Raw genomic sequence first — 14,313 nt, 5'->3', positions numbered from 1 at the left:
TGCGTGCAGAATTGCAGATTTTGCAAATCGAACCATTACAGACCCCGTCAGACGTCGTTAAAAAGGCTACAAATGAGAATTGAATGATGTTGATCGCTTGAGGGCTACCCTGGCGCCAGTGTTCGATTTCATAATTGTCCTGCGGTGGCCTTAAGTGATCTGAGGAAAGATCATAAACATGTTCCGAGGGTAAAAATCAACCGATTGTTCAATTGTGATTTTTTAACTATATTTGCCTGAACTAAAAAATGGCTATTTTCAATTTTCAACCTTTGAGCATCTGTGTCTCAAAAACTTATAGTTTTTCGCCATCTTGAACATTTCTAGACACTTATGGGTTCAAATTTTATTCCAGACTTAGAAAATAATAATGAGACTGTTTTTTTTAGATATTCATATTTTAAAAAATAACTCAGAATTACTTAAATTTAACAAATAAAAAATAATCAAGTCACTGCCTGTCTAGAAAGGCATCTTTTGGCACAAAGTTTGATGATTTACCTTCATCAGAATTTGAGACAATCTCAATTTTACAAAAGCTGCGAGAGATTGATTTTCCTGAAAGATGACGATGCATGGGAGTAACAAGCAGGGTTCAACACAGAAATAGCTGAAGTTTAACTAAATATTTACCAAAATTCGATAATTTATTCTCTCAATAATACTTAATAAAACCAAAACTCACAAAAATATCAAATAAAGGATAAATAACGCGAAAGCACATAAAAATCAAACAGTATTTTTGCATTAGCCAATTGTATACTTCTCCTAATTCTACAAGTACAAGTATTCAAATATAGTAAAATATAAATTAACTTGATTTGCTAGTACGGTTAGGGATTTGAAATTTAATTGAATTGTGCATGGAAACGAATGACAAACCAGGCTTTTTTGGCTCTTATTCCTTAACGGATTCTTTAGTTTTGAAGGGAATTATAGGATACCAGTGATCAATAATTTTCTCTTAAGTAGCTATTTAAGTAATTTTGCCATTTTTATTAAAATCACTTAATATTCAACCTACATTACGTTAATCTTTTGAATAAAACACGTTAAGAAGTTAATTTAGATTCATGTAAAGATCAAAGCGTGCAGCTGAATTGCACCGTGTCCTTTACTGAGACATTTATTCGCCAGCAAAGAGTGCGAGTACTTCCAGAGCCAATAAATAAGAGGACGTCACTCGAAAAAAAGTAAATCAGGACGACATTGAGCAGATACTAAACTTTGGCATTGGATTTGTCGAAGTGAGGAGAGCAAGTTAGCTGAAACGCAATAAAAAAAATTGTCTCCGCGCTGCCGGCTCAATTTGCATGAGAGATTTTATCTGGAGCTTGATTTTGGTCTAATTTGCTCACGTGCGGTCGAAAATTAAAAAAAGGCGTTTGGAAATTGAATTGATTGAGGAGCAAATCGTTTTTAATAAAAATTAACGACGTGCGATGAGGAATTTGGATTTGCATATTTATAGAGTGCGGAATAAATTTGGCAAATTATCTTGTTTGCAGTGGCGCGCGCGCGGAAAATGGCCAAGGCGACCCAGATATTAGACCGGAGGACGCTGGCCATTAATTTGCGTTTGCCTGATGATTGACGAATGTTGCGCGTCGAAATTTGAGAAATGGGAAGTGCGTCGGATGCGCTGGCCTTGACGTGCCTTCAAAAGGTGGAGTCGCATCGCGCCCGACTTCTAAATGAAACCAACGAGTAAAGCAGTGCTATTAAAAATTACATCAGTGAGGCGTGCACCTACTATATAGCTTCGATCGCTGAAATCAGGTGTAATATTGCTTTTTTTGCTCGTCGCAATGGGTGAGCGATTTTCCGTGTTGATGATGACAAAAGATTATGTGAGCGCGAGCTCATTGGACGGAAAAATGAACAGCATCCAGCTCGACCACTTTGCAGAATTCGCACCTGAGGGCAGCTCTGAAGGCTGCTCACTGTCCATGGAAATAAAAACTGTATTATACCATAATTAGCTATGAAAATTGCGGAGCGAATGCTTTTTAAAATTGGTCTATTTCAAAGGTTAGGTTTCCTTTGCTCAAATCTAGAAAGCAATTTACTGCATGTGTGGATTAATTGTTGTGATCTTTAAACTCTGATGATATAATGGCTTCAAATTAGCGGAACAAGTACAGAATCAGTTTTAATACATCAAAAGTAATTTTTGCTAAAAAAAGGGATAAATAAGACTTAAAAAATAAATCTGCACTAAAATCAGTCTTTAGAGTCTTGTAAATTTTGCATCATTTTTGCGGGACACAATTTTGGAAAATATTTAAACCTCAGTATTTCATCTCCACGTGGTGCAATTTCAAAAATGAGGCAAGCTTTCTATTCCTCTCGCCGAGCCCAATCGAATTAACATTAAAATTGATGTTCTAGATCAATCTCAAAGGTCAATCATGTTAATTTTAGTTTCTAAATAATCTTCGAATTTTGAAAATGTGCTTTAAAGTTGTTCAAATGCACTTTTGTGAAAATTTCAGAGAGGTGCTCTCTTTTGTTCTCGAAAATTCCCACTTCAAAACTCGAAAAAACACGATTTTTTACTTTTTCGTGTTTTTCAAATCTTGACGACTTCAAATCTCAGGTTCTAACCATTAGAATTTTAAAAACTGGACACCGTTAGACTCGTCTCAACCTCCCCTGACGAGCCAGTGACAAGGGAGTGTATCTGTTTTTAAAATGCGGATTTAAAACTACGCTTCCAGAGCTGTAAAATTACTAGCAGCTATTTCCACGTATGTATATTTTTTTTAAATCCAACATTAAATCTTATTAAATTGCAATTTTTATTTTTTCAAATTTTAACTTTGTTAACTTAAGTTTTTCAATGTCAATTGAACGTTTAAACACGCATTGGAAAAACAAATATAAGCAACAAAGCTACTTATATATAAATTATAGATTTGCGGTTGTGATTTGCCTTCGGGCTCTTCTATTGATATTGACAGCCATTTTATTGAGTCTTTCAACCGGAAAAAAACAAGCAATCATAATTATAGCAAGCCAGCGACAATTAATGGCACTTGAAAGCGCGCGCGCGACCTTAGACAAAAAGAAAGAAACCGTTCTCCCAAGAGAGGCAAAGTTAATGTTTCTTTCTACGTCTCCGAATAAGCAAATTAAACCATAGATGCTAACAACGTAATGTGTCCATCAAATCAGAAATACCGATAAAAAGTCAATCAATCAAGAGGGCAAGGGGAATTTTTGTTTTGACACCTGTTATGCGCGGCTACCATAAATTAGCTCTTAAAAGCAGAAGCGGACAGACCGCGTGCAAGGCTCAATTAGCCGAATAATTGGCATGCGCACCGTGTAATTATTCTGCGGCGAGTCGTCGGCAGGCAAATTATGACGTGTCTTTTTCATTTTACTTTACGCATTTTAGCGTTGATTTGTGTACTGCTGCGTTACGATTTCGCACCATGCGGCGGAGAGGTTAGCTTGACGTCTTCTTGTCAAGTCAAACGGCTTTTTCTTCTTGTGAAATGCCGACGCAGGATCACAAATATGTAGTGGCTGCTGTCACAAAATCAATTATAATTTCATATTTATTGATTTCAAAGGCTATATTTAATAACAAATTTCAAAATCGCAATATACATTGTAAGCAAAATTCTTTATAGATAATTTGTGAATTTATATACCTTCTCTTGAATTACTATCTAAAAATCTAGCACTGTCTCCCTACTGTAAAACCACGATTTATTTCAAAATTTAGGGAATTATACACGTAATTCGCACAGCATTGGATAGATTGCGATGAGAGGAATCAAAATCAAGCGAATGATGCAATTAATTTTTCGAGAAAATTGGCATAATCTGAATTTTAACTGTCCCTTGGTCCTGCATATGATAGAAAAACTATTGCTGCACTTCACAAAGAATAAACTCACGGAACTACTTGCTAAAGTCAACAATGCAAAATGTTCTTGATGGTTGGTCTGTAAAGCTCTACGCGGCTTTACTTTAATGACAGTTGAAAGAGTGGGATAATTGTTTCAGTAAAGTAGGAAAGGTGTGAAGCAAGGATTTTCACACATAAACGAGTTTTACATAAATCATTCAATGTAAATTACACTGCGTGTTATTCTAAAACGAAATTGTGGGAATAAAAAATCATCAAAAATTTGATCTTGTTCAGGACACCCGACTGGTTCAGTCCCATATGGTTCAGTCCCAAAACAAAATTCATGCCGCAATGTCAGAAGCAGGAAATTTTTATTCACTATATAGTTATTAAACTTTTGAGTGTATACATTTCTAAGCGCAAAAACACTTGTAAATAAATTTACATAATCCACCTTTTCGTTTACCTAACATACCATACTAGGAAAGTAAAGTCTATTTTAGCTTTATTAAAAATTTATTAGTAGATTAATTAATTTAAATTCAAAAAAAATATTCAGGTCAAGTTGATCCATATATTTTTATCTTTTTTCTTCAAGGAAATAAATTTTAGAAATAATTCCAAGCAGAAAAAATCGCTGTTTTCAATGGGAACGAAAAATTTTGATGCAAGCGAAAATGGAACCGTTTTCTGGAAGTGGATTTGATACTGTTGGAAGTGAAAATTTGGAGGTATTTGGTTATTTTTTGAAACCATTTAGGCAATTCATTTTTGATAGGAGACATAATTATACTTCCATTTAAAGGTTTGATTTGTTAATGTAGAAGAAAAATAAGTCATTTTTCTTTATTGAGGGGTTGCAGCGTGGACGAAGGGTCCTGATCTAAATACTATAGAGCTCAGGGACAGTTTTTTTTAGAACCAGCTGCGTGTACTTTTATTACACTGCTTCACTTTTATTCATCTCGGCGTTTAATGGAGCAACGTGCAAATTGAGACATAAAGACGCCCTAAAGTGTCAAATAAATATCTCAATAGCGACCCTGACGTTTTTCTGAATGCCGGGCCTGTTCAATTTGCTGCTCGATAAATATATGCGGTGCGATGCACATCGGAATCTTGCGACAAGATTGTGAGGAGAAACTGGCGTTGCCAAATTTTGGGATGAAAAAGCGTGCGAACGAGCGTGTTTTCTCTTCCGTCTCGTTTTTGTGTCTCTCGCGCGCGTCAATAATATTCCTCGCTCTGGTGCTCGTCAGCAGCCAAGGTTGCGAAACCCGATAATTGAGAATTGAGCGCAGATCCGAGAATCGGATATTTCATTCCATTGAGCTGCGTGTTTGCGCCTCTATTCTCGATTTCGGCCGGGCACGCGGAAGGAACAAACAACGCATCCTTGGAACCTTTTTGCCCCGAGCGCCGCCCGATGCGAAAGCCATTAAGCGGCCTATTATGCAGACGTATTGGCAGCCACCGTTTTTTGCCACTCGTTGACCAAGACACAATAGCCTCTTTTGCCATTTTCGTTGCGCGCCAAATTGATTTTTTCACCGTCTGCGCCTTGATTGACTCTCTTTTAAATTGAAATCAGTTCTGAATGATAATTTCCTGAACAAGAACAATATTTAAATCTTGAAATCTGGCTTTTCTGACCTCCTGAATAAAATTAATACCAAAACTCCTTCCTGGAATGAGTTTTATGGGGGGGTTTTCTGTCCATATTATAGTCAACTAACAAGAATTTTCTTATTTTATGCCTCCAAAACTTGAAAATTTTCGACTTTTAAGTTGGAAATTAAAAAAGTGACTCCTTATCTTCTAAGCTAGGGTTACAGTTAAGTTGTTCTTTGCATTTCAGTAAGTAGTTCCTATATTTCACACGTTAAAGCAAATAATTTTAGAGAATTAATTTGTTTTGAAGATGAGAAATTTCAAATATTTTTTATAGCATTTAATATTTCTAGAATTTAAATTTAACTTCTCTAACAGTAAAAAATATGCTCATTATGTGCCACTGAAATTGAGTTTCTCAGGGTCAGAAACCTAATAACTAATAAGTGACACTTATAGCGCGCATATATTTAATGATTCCGGAATTTTGACTCTCAGGGTCACGTCAGAGTTTAATTCTGAAGGTTTAACCTGGCTTAAAATGGACTAACATACGATCCTTAATCGTGCACAAGTAGTTTGAAGGAGAGGGTCTTTCATCCTGGAAAATATAAATTCCGAAAAAAGGTCAAACAAAGAACTTGATGTTTGACGTAACAACTTTTTTGTTGTTTCAGATTTTAAACGTCATTGCGGGAGCTGAACATTTCAGGTTGATATCTTAACTTGAACAAAAAGTACAGCCACTCTTTTCGCAGTATATGCACACTTTTTTCGAATAAACGTAAAAAAACAGGGCAACCACACACTTTTTTCTACATCCGACCTAAACTCAAAGGAAAATTTGGTTACAGTTACAATTTCAAACGTCTCAAAACCTGTGTAGAATTGATCTTTTGAATTTTACAAGCGAAAGAACAAAAATAAATCCATGAAAAATGTTTGCGATCTCACCTAAAATTATTCCTGAATGGTCATCTTTTTCAGGTCGAAAATATTTGAAAACTGTCTTATTACGAGAGTTACTTTATCTAAAACAGCGAGGAAATTTTGTTCTATTTATTTATTTATATTTCTCTCATAAACAATACCGGAGTTTATAAAAGTTTCAGGAACATTCGCATCGAGTTTCATTAAAAAGGCCATTAATTACTCACTGCCGTATCCATAAAAGGGATCAGTGCAAATTAAATTATACGTGTGGGCGTGTATTGCAATCTCAAGTATGGGAAGAAAGAAAAGCAATGAGCTCGAGTTCCCTTGCACATACACCACATACCAGGCCAAACAGGTTGTTCTTTATTCGCATTGTTGATGCGGAGAGGCGGAGATAGAGGCGAGCCGGCTGGTTAAAATGTTATTATTTGCACGCATTGAAAAAGCATCAGATGTAGGAGATTAGGCGTGAGAGGAGTCGCCGACGCAAGCGAGCAAGCCAACCTGACGCTGAGAGCCCAAGGTCCGAAAGGGCTGCCGGCCAAATTCGCTCTTGATCGCTTTTCATTGTCAACCGCATGCGAACAGACGCAAACGTTTCCTTCAGTCTGCCGCAAATCTGGAGGTTTCTTGTTCCCTTTTTGGTGGGACCGCTTTTTTCCCTCGAATCTCTATACAGTCCAGAAGCAATTAAAATCAAGGGATTAATTGTGAGAAGAATAAATGCGTATTTTATTTAGAAAGGGATCTAATTAGATCGAGAACTCTGATGAAGGTCTGCTGAACATTTCAATATAAGAATTAAAAGCAGTGACACCAGATATGAAAATGGTTTTCGAATATACGAGTGTTTGATTACAATTAATGACTTGTTACCAAAGCAATCGAGTTGAACGCTCTTTTTGATGAATGGACGGTGGTAATTCAAGAATATGGTGGGTTCCATGGAGCGTGTAGCCATTATTGCAGCTGCAGCAGAGCATAAAACACAGGATTATCTCCCCTGATCGAAGAAAGAAGACGATATTATAATAAATGCCACCATTATCTGATTGATCTGGAAATTAAGCCGCCGATTAGCCCAAGCAGGAGTGACTTGAATTCCCGCAAAGGCAGTAAATGTATTATTATTATTTCGAGCAGCCTTCCTGCGATGACGCCTTGAGATTCGGCTCACTGGCAGACGGCCAAAAGGCTATTGCAAAAGATGCTCACGCCTATCATCTGAAGGAAAATAAAATGCGTGCCGCTATCGCCGATCGCGCGACATCGAGAGCGCGAGAAATTTCTAATTAGTTTTACGCAAATGCTCTATTAATTGACAAATACGCTTCGCAAACGGCAACAAGTTGCATTGCGCGGCTCGGGTGCGTTATATAGTTATCGGTTGGCTTCGTTTTCTCGACCGTAAATCACAGGCTACTTTATAGGTGCAGTTGCCACTTTTGATCATTAAATTGCTTAAATCAATACATAAATGTAATGATGCAGCGCGTATACACGCACTATTAAAAGCAAGTGTATGTTGCAAATCCAGAATGATAATCACGTTCTTGTTTCATAAACTCATGCAATCCTGAAATTTCTTGCATTAGGCAACGATTCAATATTTTTCCTGTGCGTAAAATTGTCTTGGCGGGACCATCAAATTAGCATGAGACAGAATTTGAGCCGTCTTAAGTGGTTTACCGCATTGTGGTGTCTTTTGCCCAAGGTAGACTGTTTATTTCGTTCATTTTTGTCCAGTTTTTTCTGGCTAAATTATGAATTGTATTAAAAATAGAAAAAATGCACTATTTGCAGGTCAGAAGCAATTTTTGATGCATTAGGCTCTACATTGCGATTAATTGAGCATGTATAAATAGTTAAAAATAGCTCAAGTTCAATCTGAACAATCAACCCTCTTTGTACCCATGGAATACAAAATTGAAAAGACACCTACCAAAGATTGGCTGTAACTAGAATTTACTCTTTTCCAGCTCAATTATGTAACTAATTTTCTGTATTTTTCCTTTGTTTATAGGGTTGAAATGGGGCTGGCACCATTTGAACTCTTCAGCTATCTAGGGGTGGCTGTGACGAGTCGAACGGTGTTCAGTTTTTGTAAATCTGATGATTAGAAGATGAGATTTGGGGAAAAACATCTTTTTAGTTCCGAGGCCGTCGTAGTAAAAAACCGTGTGTCAACTATATTTCTGGTTCCAAGGGTTTCATTTACGAAAACTGCATACCGCTAGACTCGTCTTCACGTCCCATGATAAACTGAAGGGGTTTCAGGGTAATAAATACTAAATACCGTTAAGCAGGGAGGCGCAAAGAACAAAAAAAAATTAAAATTTAACGTTTTTTGTGGTGCAAAAAGGGGGTTCAAGGGTTAACATTCTAAGACCACTTTGGCTATCTAAGGGAGATCAAGAAAAGTCTAACGGTGTTTAGTTTTTGAAAATCCAACAGTTAGAAGCTGAGATTTGGGCGTGCAAACATTTCTTAAAACCCCAAATATCACCATATTTTGTACCTTTTATTTTTATAACACAACATTAAGGCCAGAAACCATTCCAAATTTAGACTTATTTAACCTAATTTTACTTGATCTAAAACATGGAAATATTAAAGTCTTAGAGTCTGACTCACTTGGAGCTATACTGAACATACACAATGTCCAGCATGAGTTTATATATAGAGTAGAAAATAAATGCGAAAGTTGTGCGTGCTCAAAAGGAGACAAGACAAGTTAATAAAATGCCGTGAATGCACACAATATGCATATAAATGTAATCCGTTTTACTCGGCCGGATTGATTTATTCCGCTACAGTAAAAGAATAAATCAGCTGGCTCTTTTTGCAGCCCGCGCGCGCGTCCGTTTCTTTTTCCGCCTGATGTAGCAGCATATAAGAAGTGGATTAACGCAATAAACAAACAAACCTTACATACTTGCAAAAACGGCCGCATTCCGCTCTTGTGCGGGGGCGATTGAAAGCAGATATTAATTAATGGACTTTCGATTCGCACACATTGCACGCGAGATCGCCCGCGGCGACATTCTTTGTTGCGTGCGTGAGTTAAGTCAACGACGCGAAATATCTGCCAGTCGATCAATTTGTCGCGCCAACTGATTTGAATAATTGCCTAATTGATCTTAACGCTGTTTAATTTACAACCTTTTGATTTAAAACTTGATCTGAAATGCTAAAAAGTGCATCATTATGCGCGAAACCTGATCTCCGATAAAATGTTGGGCGTGTTCGTGTTTCACCTTGAGGACCAACTTAAAATGGTAATTGTTGATCATTTAAAAATTGTACTCCTATAATAATCCCGCATACCGTCCAAAATTCGAAAAAGATCAAAGGAAAAATGTCTACATTTACCTATGAGGGAAAAACAATTTGGCTCTATTCTATTTGAATTTTTTGTGTAACCTGCAAAATAAAATCCATGCCACAGAATCTGAATCAGCACAATTAAAAAGAGAAAAACCGACGAATTCTGGAAGTCACAACTCACCCGTCCTGCAACAAAACATTCACTAATGAAATTTAAAATAACACCGACTATTATGCTGCCGATGTTGCTCCTCTGCCTAGCGTTCTTTAAACCTCCTGAAGCATGTTGTTGCTCGTCTTGTGCCGTCTCTGTTGTTTTTTCCTTGCTCATTGTCAGCTAAGCCTACGTTTTGGGGCGTCTTGGGCCACCTGTGCCCCTCTACGCGGCCAGCCTATAGGGGTGCAAGACAACCAAAAAGCTATAAACCGGAGATCTTCTATAAACCCATGTTAAAATTTAGGACCAAAAACGGGAGATCCCTTCCCGTGTTAAATTTTCAAAAAACCGAACCAAACTCGAAAATCGGCGGTTGGCAGCCCTAAGATGTCCTAATCAAGTTAAACGCTTGGCAGAGGAGCAACATCCGCAGTCTTCCTTTTGCTCTCTGACCAAAAAAAACCACGTCCGCTCTGCCACCGAATACCCGGTGGAACTTGGCAGCAGCCTGACCGCACACTCGCCAAAGATGAGCGGACGTGGGTTTTGTTGGTCAAAGAGCAAAAGGAAGAATATTTAACCTCACGTGCGAACAGTTGACAAGATACCGAAAACTATCACATTCAAAAGTTTACAGCAAGAAAATGACTTTGAGAGAAGCAGTTAAAATTTAAAAAAAATCGTTGCACGCATATTTCGTTTATTAAATCATTGAATTGAATGAAATTTACAAGCCTGGAAGTACCTCAATTGTTTAAAGCAATTTCAAAATGTGAATTACTTGTTATCAAGAAAAATGAAGCAGTAGCCGGCTTCAGCACAATAAAGATAATTTTTAGGAAACAATAGCTGCCATTATTCTAATTAAAACAATAGAGCATAATATAGGTCAGCCCAGAACCCAGCTATTGTGATCCTGATGATATTCAATGTCTTGCCCGTCAAAATCAAATTAATAGAAAAAGACCAAGAATTTCTAAAAGCTGTCAAAAGAATTGTGTACCATCTACCAGTTTTACGACATGGCGGAGTTCTTTTCCAGTGACTTTGTACTATATAGCTGTAATTAGTCTCTAGTTTGAATATTTAGGATAAGCTTGACGTATTTTAATGAGTCGCCCTTGTAAAATATTGGTTAAAATAAACTGAAACTGAAAAATCAACTGTATTTTTTTAGTGTAGTTAAATTCCCTGTTTTACATATATTTTGATAGCAGTTTGCGGCTGTAAATTTTGAGACCTTTTTACTTTAGAGAAAATTTAGGAAAAGCTGAATGATGGGCCATTTTTTACTGTTTAATTATTAATTACAAAAAGGAAGAACCAAATAAAAAGTTTCTTCCGTTAAATAATGTTTTCAGTAATAAAAACGCAGCTTGATCGAGAGTTGACATATGACTCAAGTTTTCTTATCTTGGTTAGCAATAAAATAAATGTTTAAAATGAATAACGATATAACACAACTTCCACCTGTGCTACCGACTGAGAAAACCATACAGCTTCCAGTGAGAATTAATATTGCACTGGATTTGCATAACTCGTGTATTAATGCAAATAAATTTATATGGTTCATTTCAATCAGTTTAACTCAATGGTAGAGGTGTCTCTGGCGACACAAGATATAAATAATTGAATACGTGAACGCGCGCACGCGAGTAAAAAAGAGAAACGGAAGCATTCGTCCTTTGTGAAAAGTGAGAAAAAAATAAAATAAAAGCGTATGTGTGTTTCCTGCCGAGGAATGCGCTGGGCGTCGCGCTCGAATTGTTCCATCATTTCTACAATGTTGATTGTTTGTCGTATGGCTGGCGAACTAAGTGGTGCACTAGCTAATGAGAAACACGGCCGATTTTACAATCAATTAATCCCACGGCTGCTGCGGCCGGGGAAGAAAAGTGAGAAATTGAAAAAAAAGTTGTTGTTCCGAGCGAGTGCGTTTTCATGCATAATTCTCTCGCGGTCTCGGCTCTTTTGCGCAAATGGGCGGCAGGTAGGGAAGGAGGCAGGCAGGGAGGGAGGGCCGGCCAGGCGCGGACCTTGGGCAGTCCCCACCCCGAGGCTCCTATATAAGCGGCCGTCGCCACCCTGAAAGCATCGCACTTCAAACGCGTATCTCAAAACACACACATCAACATGTTCGCCAAAGTGGTATGTACTCTCCTGATTTCGAATTCACGTCGAGTCTCTCTCCTTAACGGTGTCACTTGCTTTATTTACAAACAAGTTTCGCTATTCAGTCCGCAACTCCATATTGCATCACTCTCTGTCAATGCCGCAAATAATCAATCGCAATCTTTAAATTATTTCAGGTTGTCCTCGCCTGCGTGGCTGTTGCCGCTGTCGTTGCCCAGGCCGACAAATACCCCGCCGGAGTGAGCCCCGCTTCTTGCCCCAACTACCCCTACTGCGACAACACCGTCGTCGCCCTGCACCAGGCTCGTGGCTACTACGCCGCCCCCGTGGCCCCCGTTGCCCGCGAGTACCCTGCCGGAGTCCACCCCGCTACCTGCCCTAACTACCCCTACTGCGACAACACCGTCGTCGCTCTGCACCAGGCTCGCGGATACTATGCCGCCCCCGCCGCCCCCGTGGCCCGCCAGTACCCCGCTGGAGTCCACCCCGCCGCCTGCCCCAACTACCCCTACTGCCACTAAGCGAGACAACCATGGCTCATGTTGACCTGTTCTTGTGATCTGACGCGGAGATTTTGCTCCCTCAACCATCCCCTCCCGAGGAGGGGGTGTGCGAGGGGCATAGCTCCGCGCAAGCGCGTTTTGTGCGCATAACACCGCATCTCAAATATTTTAAAATTTTGCCAATAAAATCAGTGCAATTCTGTACAGTACAAAATTGAAACTTGGACTTTATCTCTTCTTACTATTTTCCCCACAAATTGAACTAAAAATTATGGATTAAAATCGCAAAAACTCCATACTACACTAGCTGAAGCTAAACCTACTATAGGAGAATTTAAAAAGCAAATATTTGGTTTAAAAACAAAACAAACTTAGTGACCGCATATTTTTAGTAATTATATCTTTTAATGTTTTCGATCTGTTTAGGATTTTTTTCTTTTGAAGTGGAGCCTGAAACAATTTCCTCTGACGACAGTATGTTTGAGATCTTATCAAATAATTTTTGGGAGTTTAATTTAATCCCGATCATTTTTAATTTTTAATATTGTTTCTTATACCTAAACAAACAATAAATATTTCATAGAAAACTAAGCAAAAAAATTAAACTGTCCAATCCGCGTGTAGCTATGGGAACTTGAGATAAAAACTAGAATTTACCAGGGCCTACGAGGAAACTATTAAATTTTGATATGTAAGTTTTTTGGCGAAATTGCAATACAACCGCGGAAAATGTTCAACGATTTTATTTGATTTTTTTGCAGATTTTAAGAGAATATGGCTATAAAGTTCCAGATTAACTTGATTAAATGTCTCAATTTTGGTTTGAAGACACTGTTTAATGAGACAAATCGTTTGGTGCGTCGTATTTGATTAAAATATTTCCTACAAAGGCTAGATCCGGGCATTGCAAGTTATAAAAATGGTTAATCGAAGAGTACAGAACTAAATGTACTCTGAAAACTGATAAAATTTCCTATATTTTACACAGTAACAAACAGTTAGCAAATTGTCTTGCGTCGTCATCTAGGTGTTTTAAACATTTTGTTAATAAAAACGCATTTTTTATAGAATATGTTACTGAGTGACAAAAAAAAGGAGTTGCTTGATCTAGCAGTAAGCTAAAAAAAAAACATATTTCGAACCGTTCCTGAGCCATTAGCCAATATCTCGGCAAAAGTCTAAAATCCTGGGAATTTTCCTGAAAGTTAAACATGACCCATTAATCGATTTGTCATATCCTAGCAAAGTCTAGTTATAAAAAAATCATCACTAATTGAATGAAAACTGGCATACTGGCATCACAATTGGATTTTGATTAATATCCTATGTTAAATCCCATCCCTTCAGATTTCTAAAATTTGCAAACTCCACCGAATTTTCATTTGGTGATATTTTAACTTGTACACGATCAAAAACTAAAGAGTCAAATCCTATAGGAGTTTCCTTGTGAGAAAAAGATAGAAATTTACTTATTGATCTGTATAAGCCAGTTCTTTACAAATAAAAAAATGAAAACCGTAACGAATGTGTCTCGTGGACATGCGTCTGTAAGCAAAAAAGGCTCCAGTTTCGGTTGGCCATACCAGAAGTCAATTTCAGAGGCCTTAAAGAGCCGGTTAACCATGAAATTATAAAAGCATTTTATTATTAAGTCTTAGCGGGTAGGAGGCAATTCGTTTTTCCAATTCATATTTGGACTTGGTTATTAGCTTTGAAATGGCGGATATTGCCCTTTTCCAAAAAAATCATTCAAGGAAAACAATTCATGAAGTATGCCTGCT

At 37.7% G+C, this 14,313-nt stretch overlaps 1 protein-coding gene across 1 annotated transcript; it reads left to right on the top strand.

Moving 5' to 3' along the window:
* The first annotated feature begins 11,886 nt into the window (after positions 1–11,886).
* LOC135940363 (cuticle protein 1) lies at positions 11,887–12,752 on the top strand. The gene is made up of 2 exons (XM_065485209.1): positions 11,887–12,044; positions 12,206–12,752. Exons 1-2 carry the CDS (start codon positions 12,030–12,032, stop codon positions 12,548–12,550), a joined length of 360 nt encoding a protein of 119 aa, XP_065341281.1. The 5' UTR covers positions 11,887–12,029; the 3' UTR covers positions 12,551–12,752.
* Positions 12,753–14,313: the final 1,561 nt, after the last annotated feature.

Source organism: Cloeon dipterum, chromosome 3 (genome assembly GCF_949628265.1).
Source record: "Cloeon dipterum chromosome 3, ieCloDipt1.1, whole genome shotgun sequence".
Lineage (NCBI taxonomy): Eukaryota > Metazoa > Arthropoda > Insecta > Ephemeroptera > Baetidae > Cloeon > Cloeon dipterum.
Note: the sequence above shows the minus strand (reverse complement) of the source record. Positions and strands in the feature narration are given on the sequence as shown.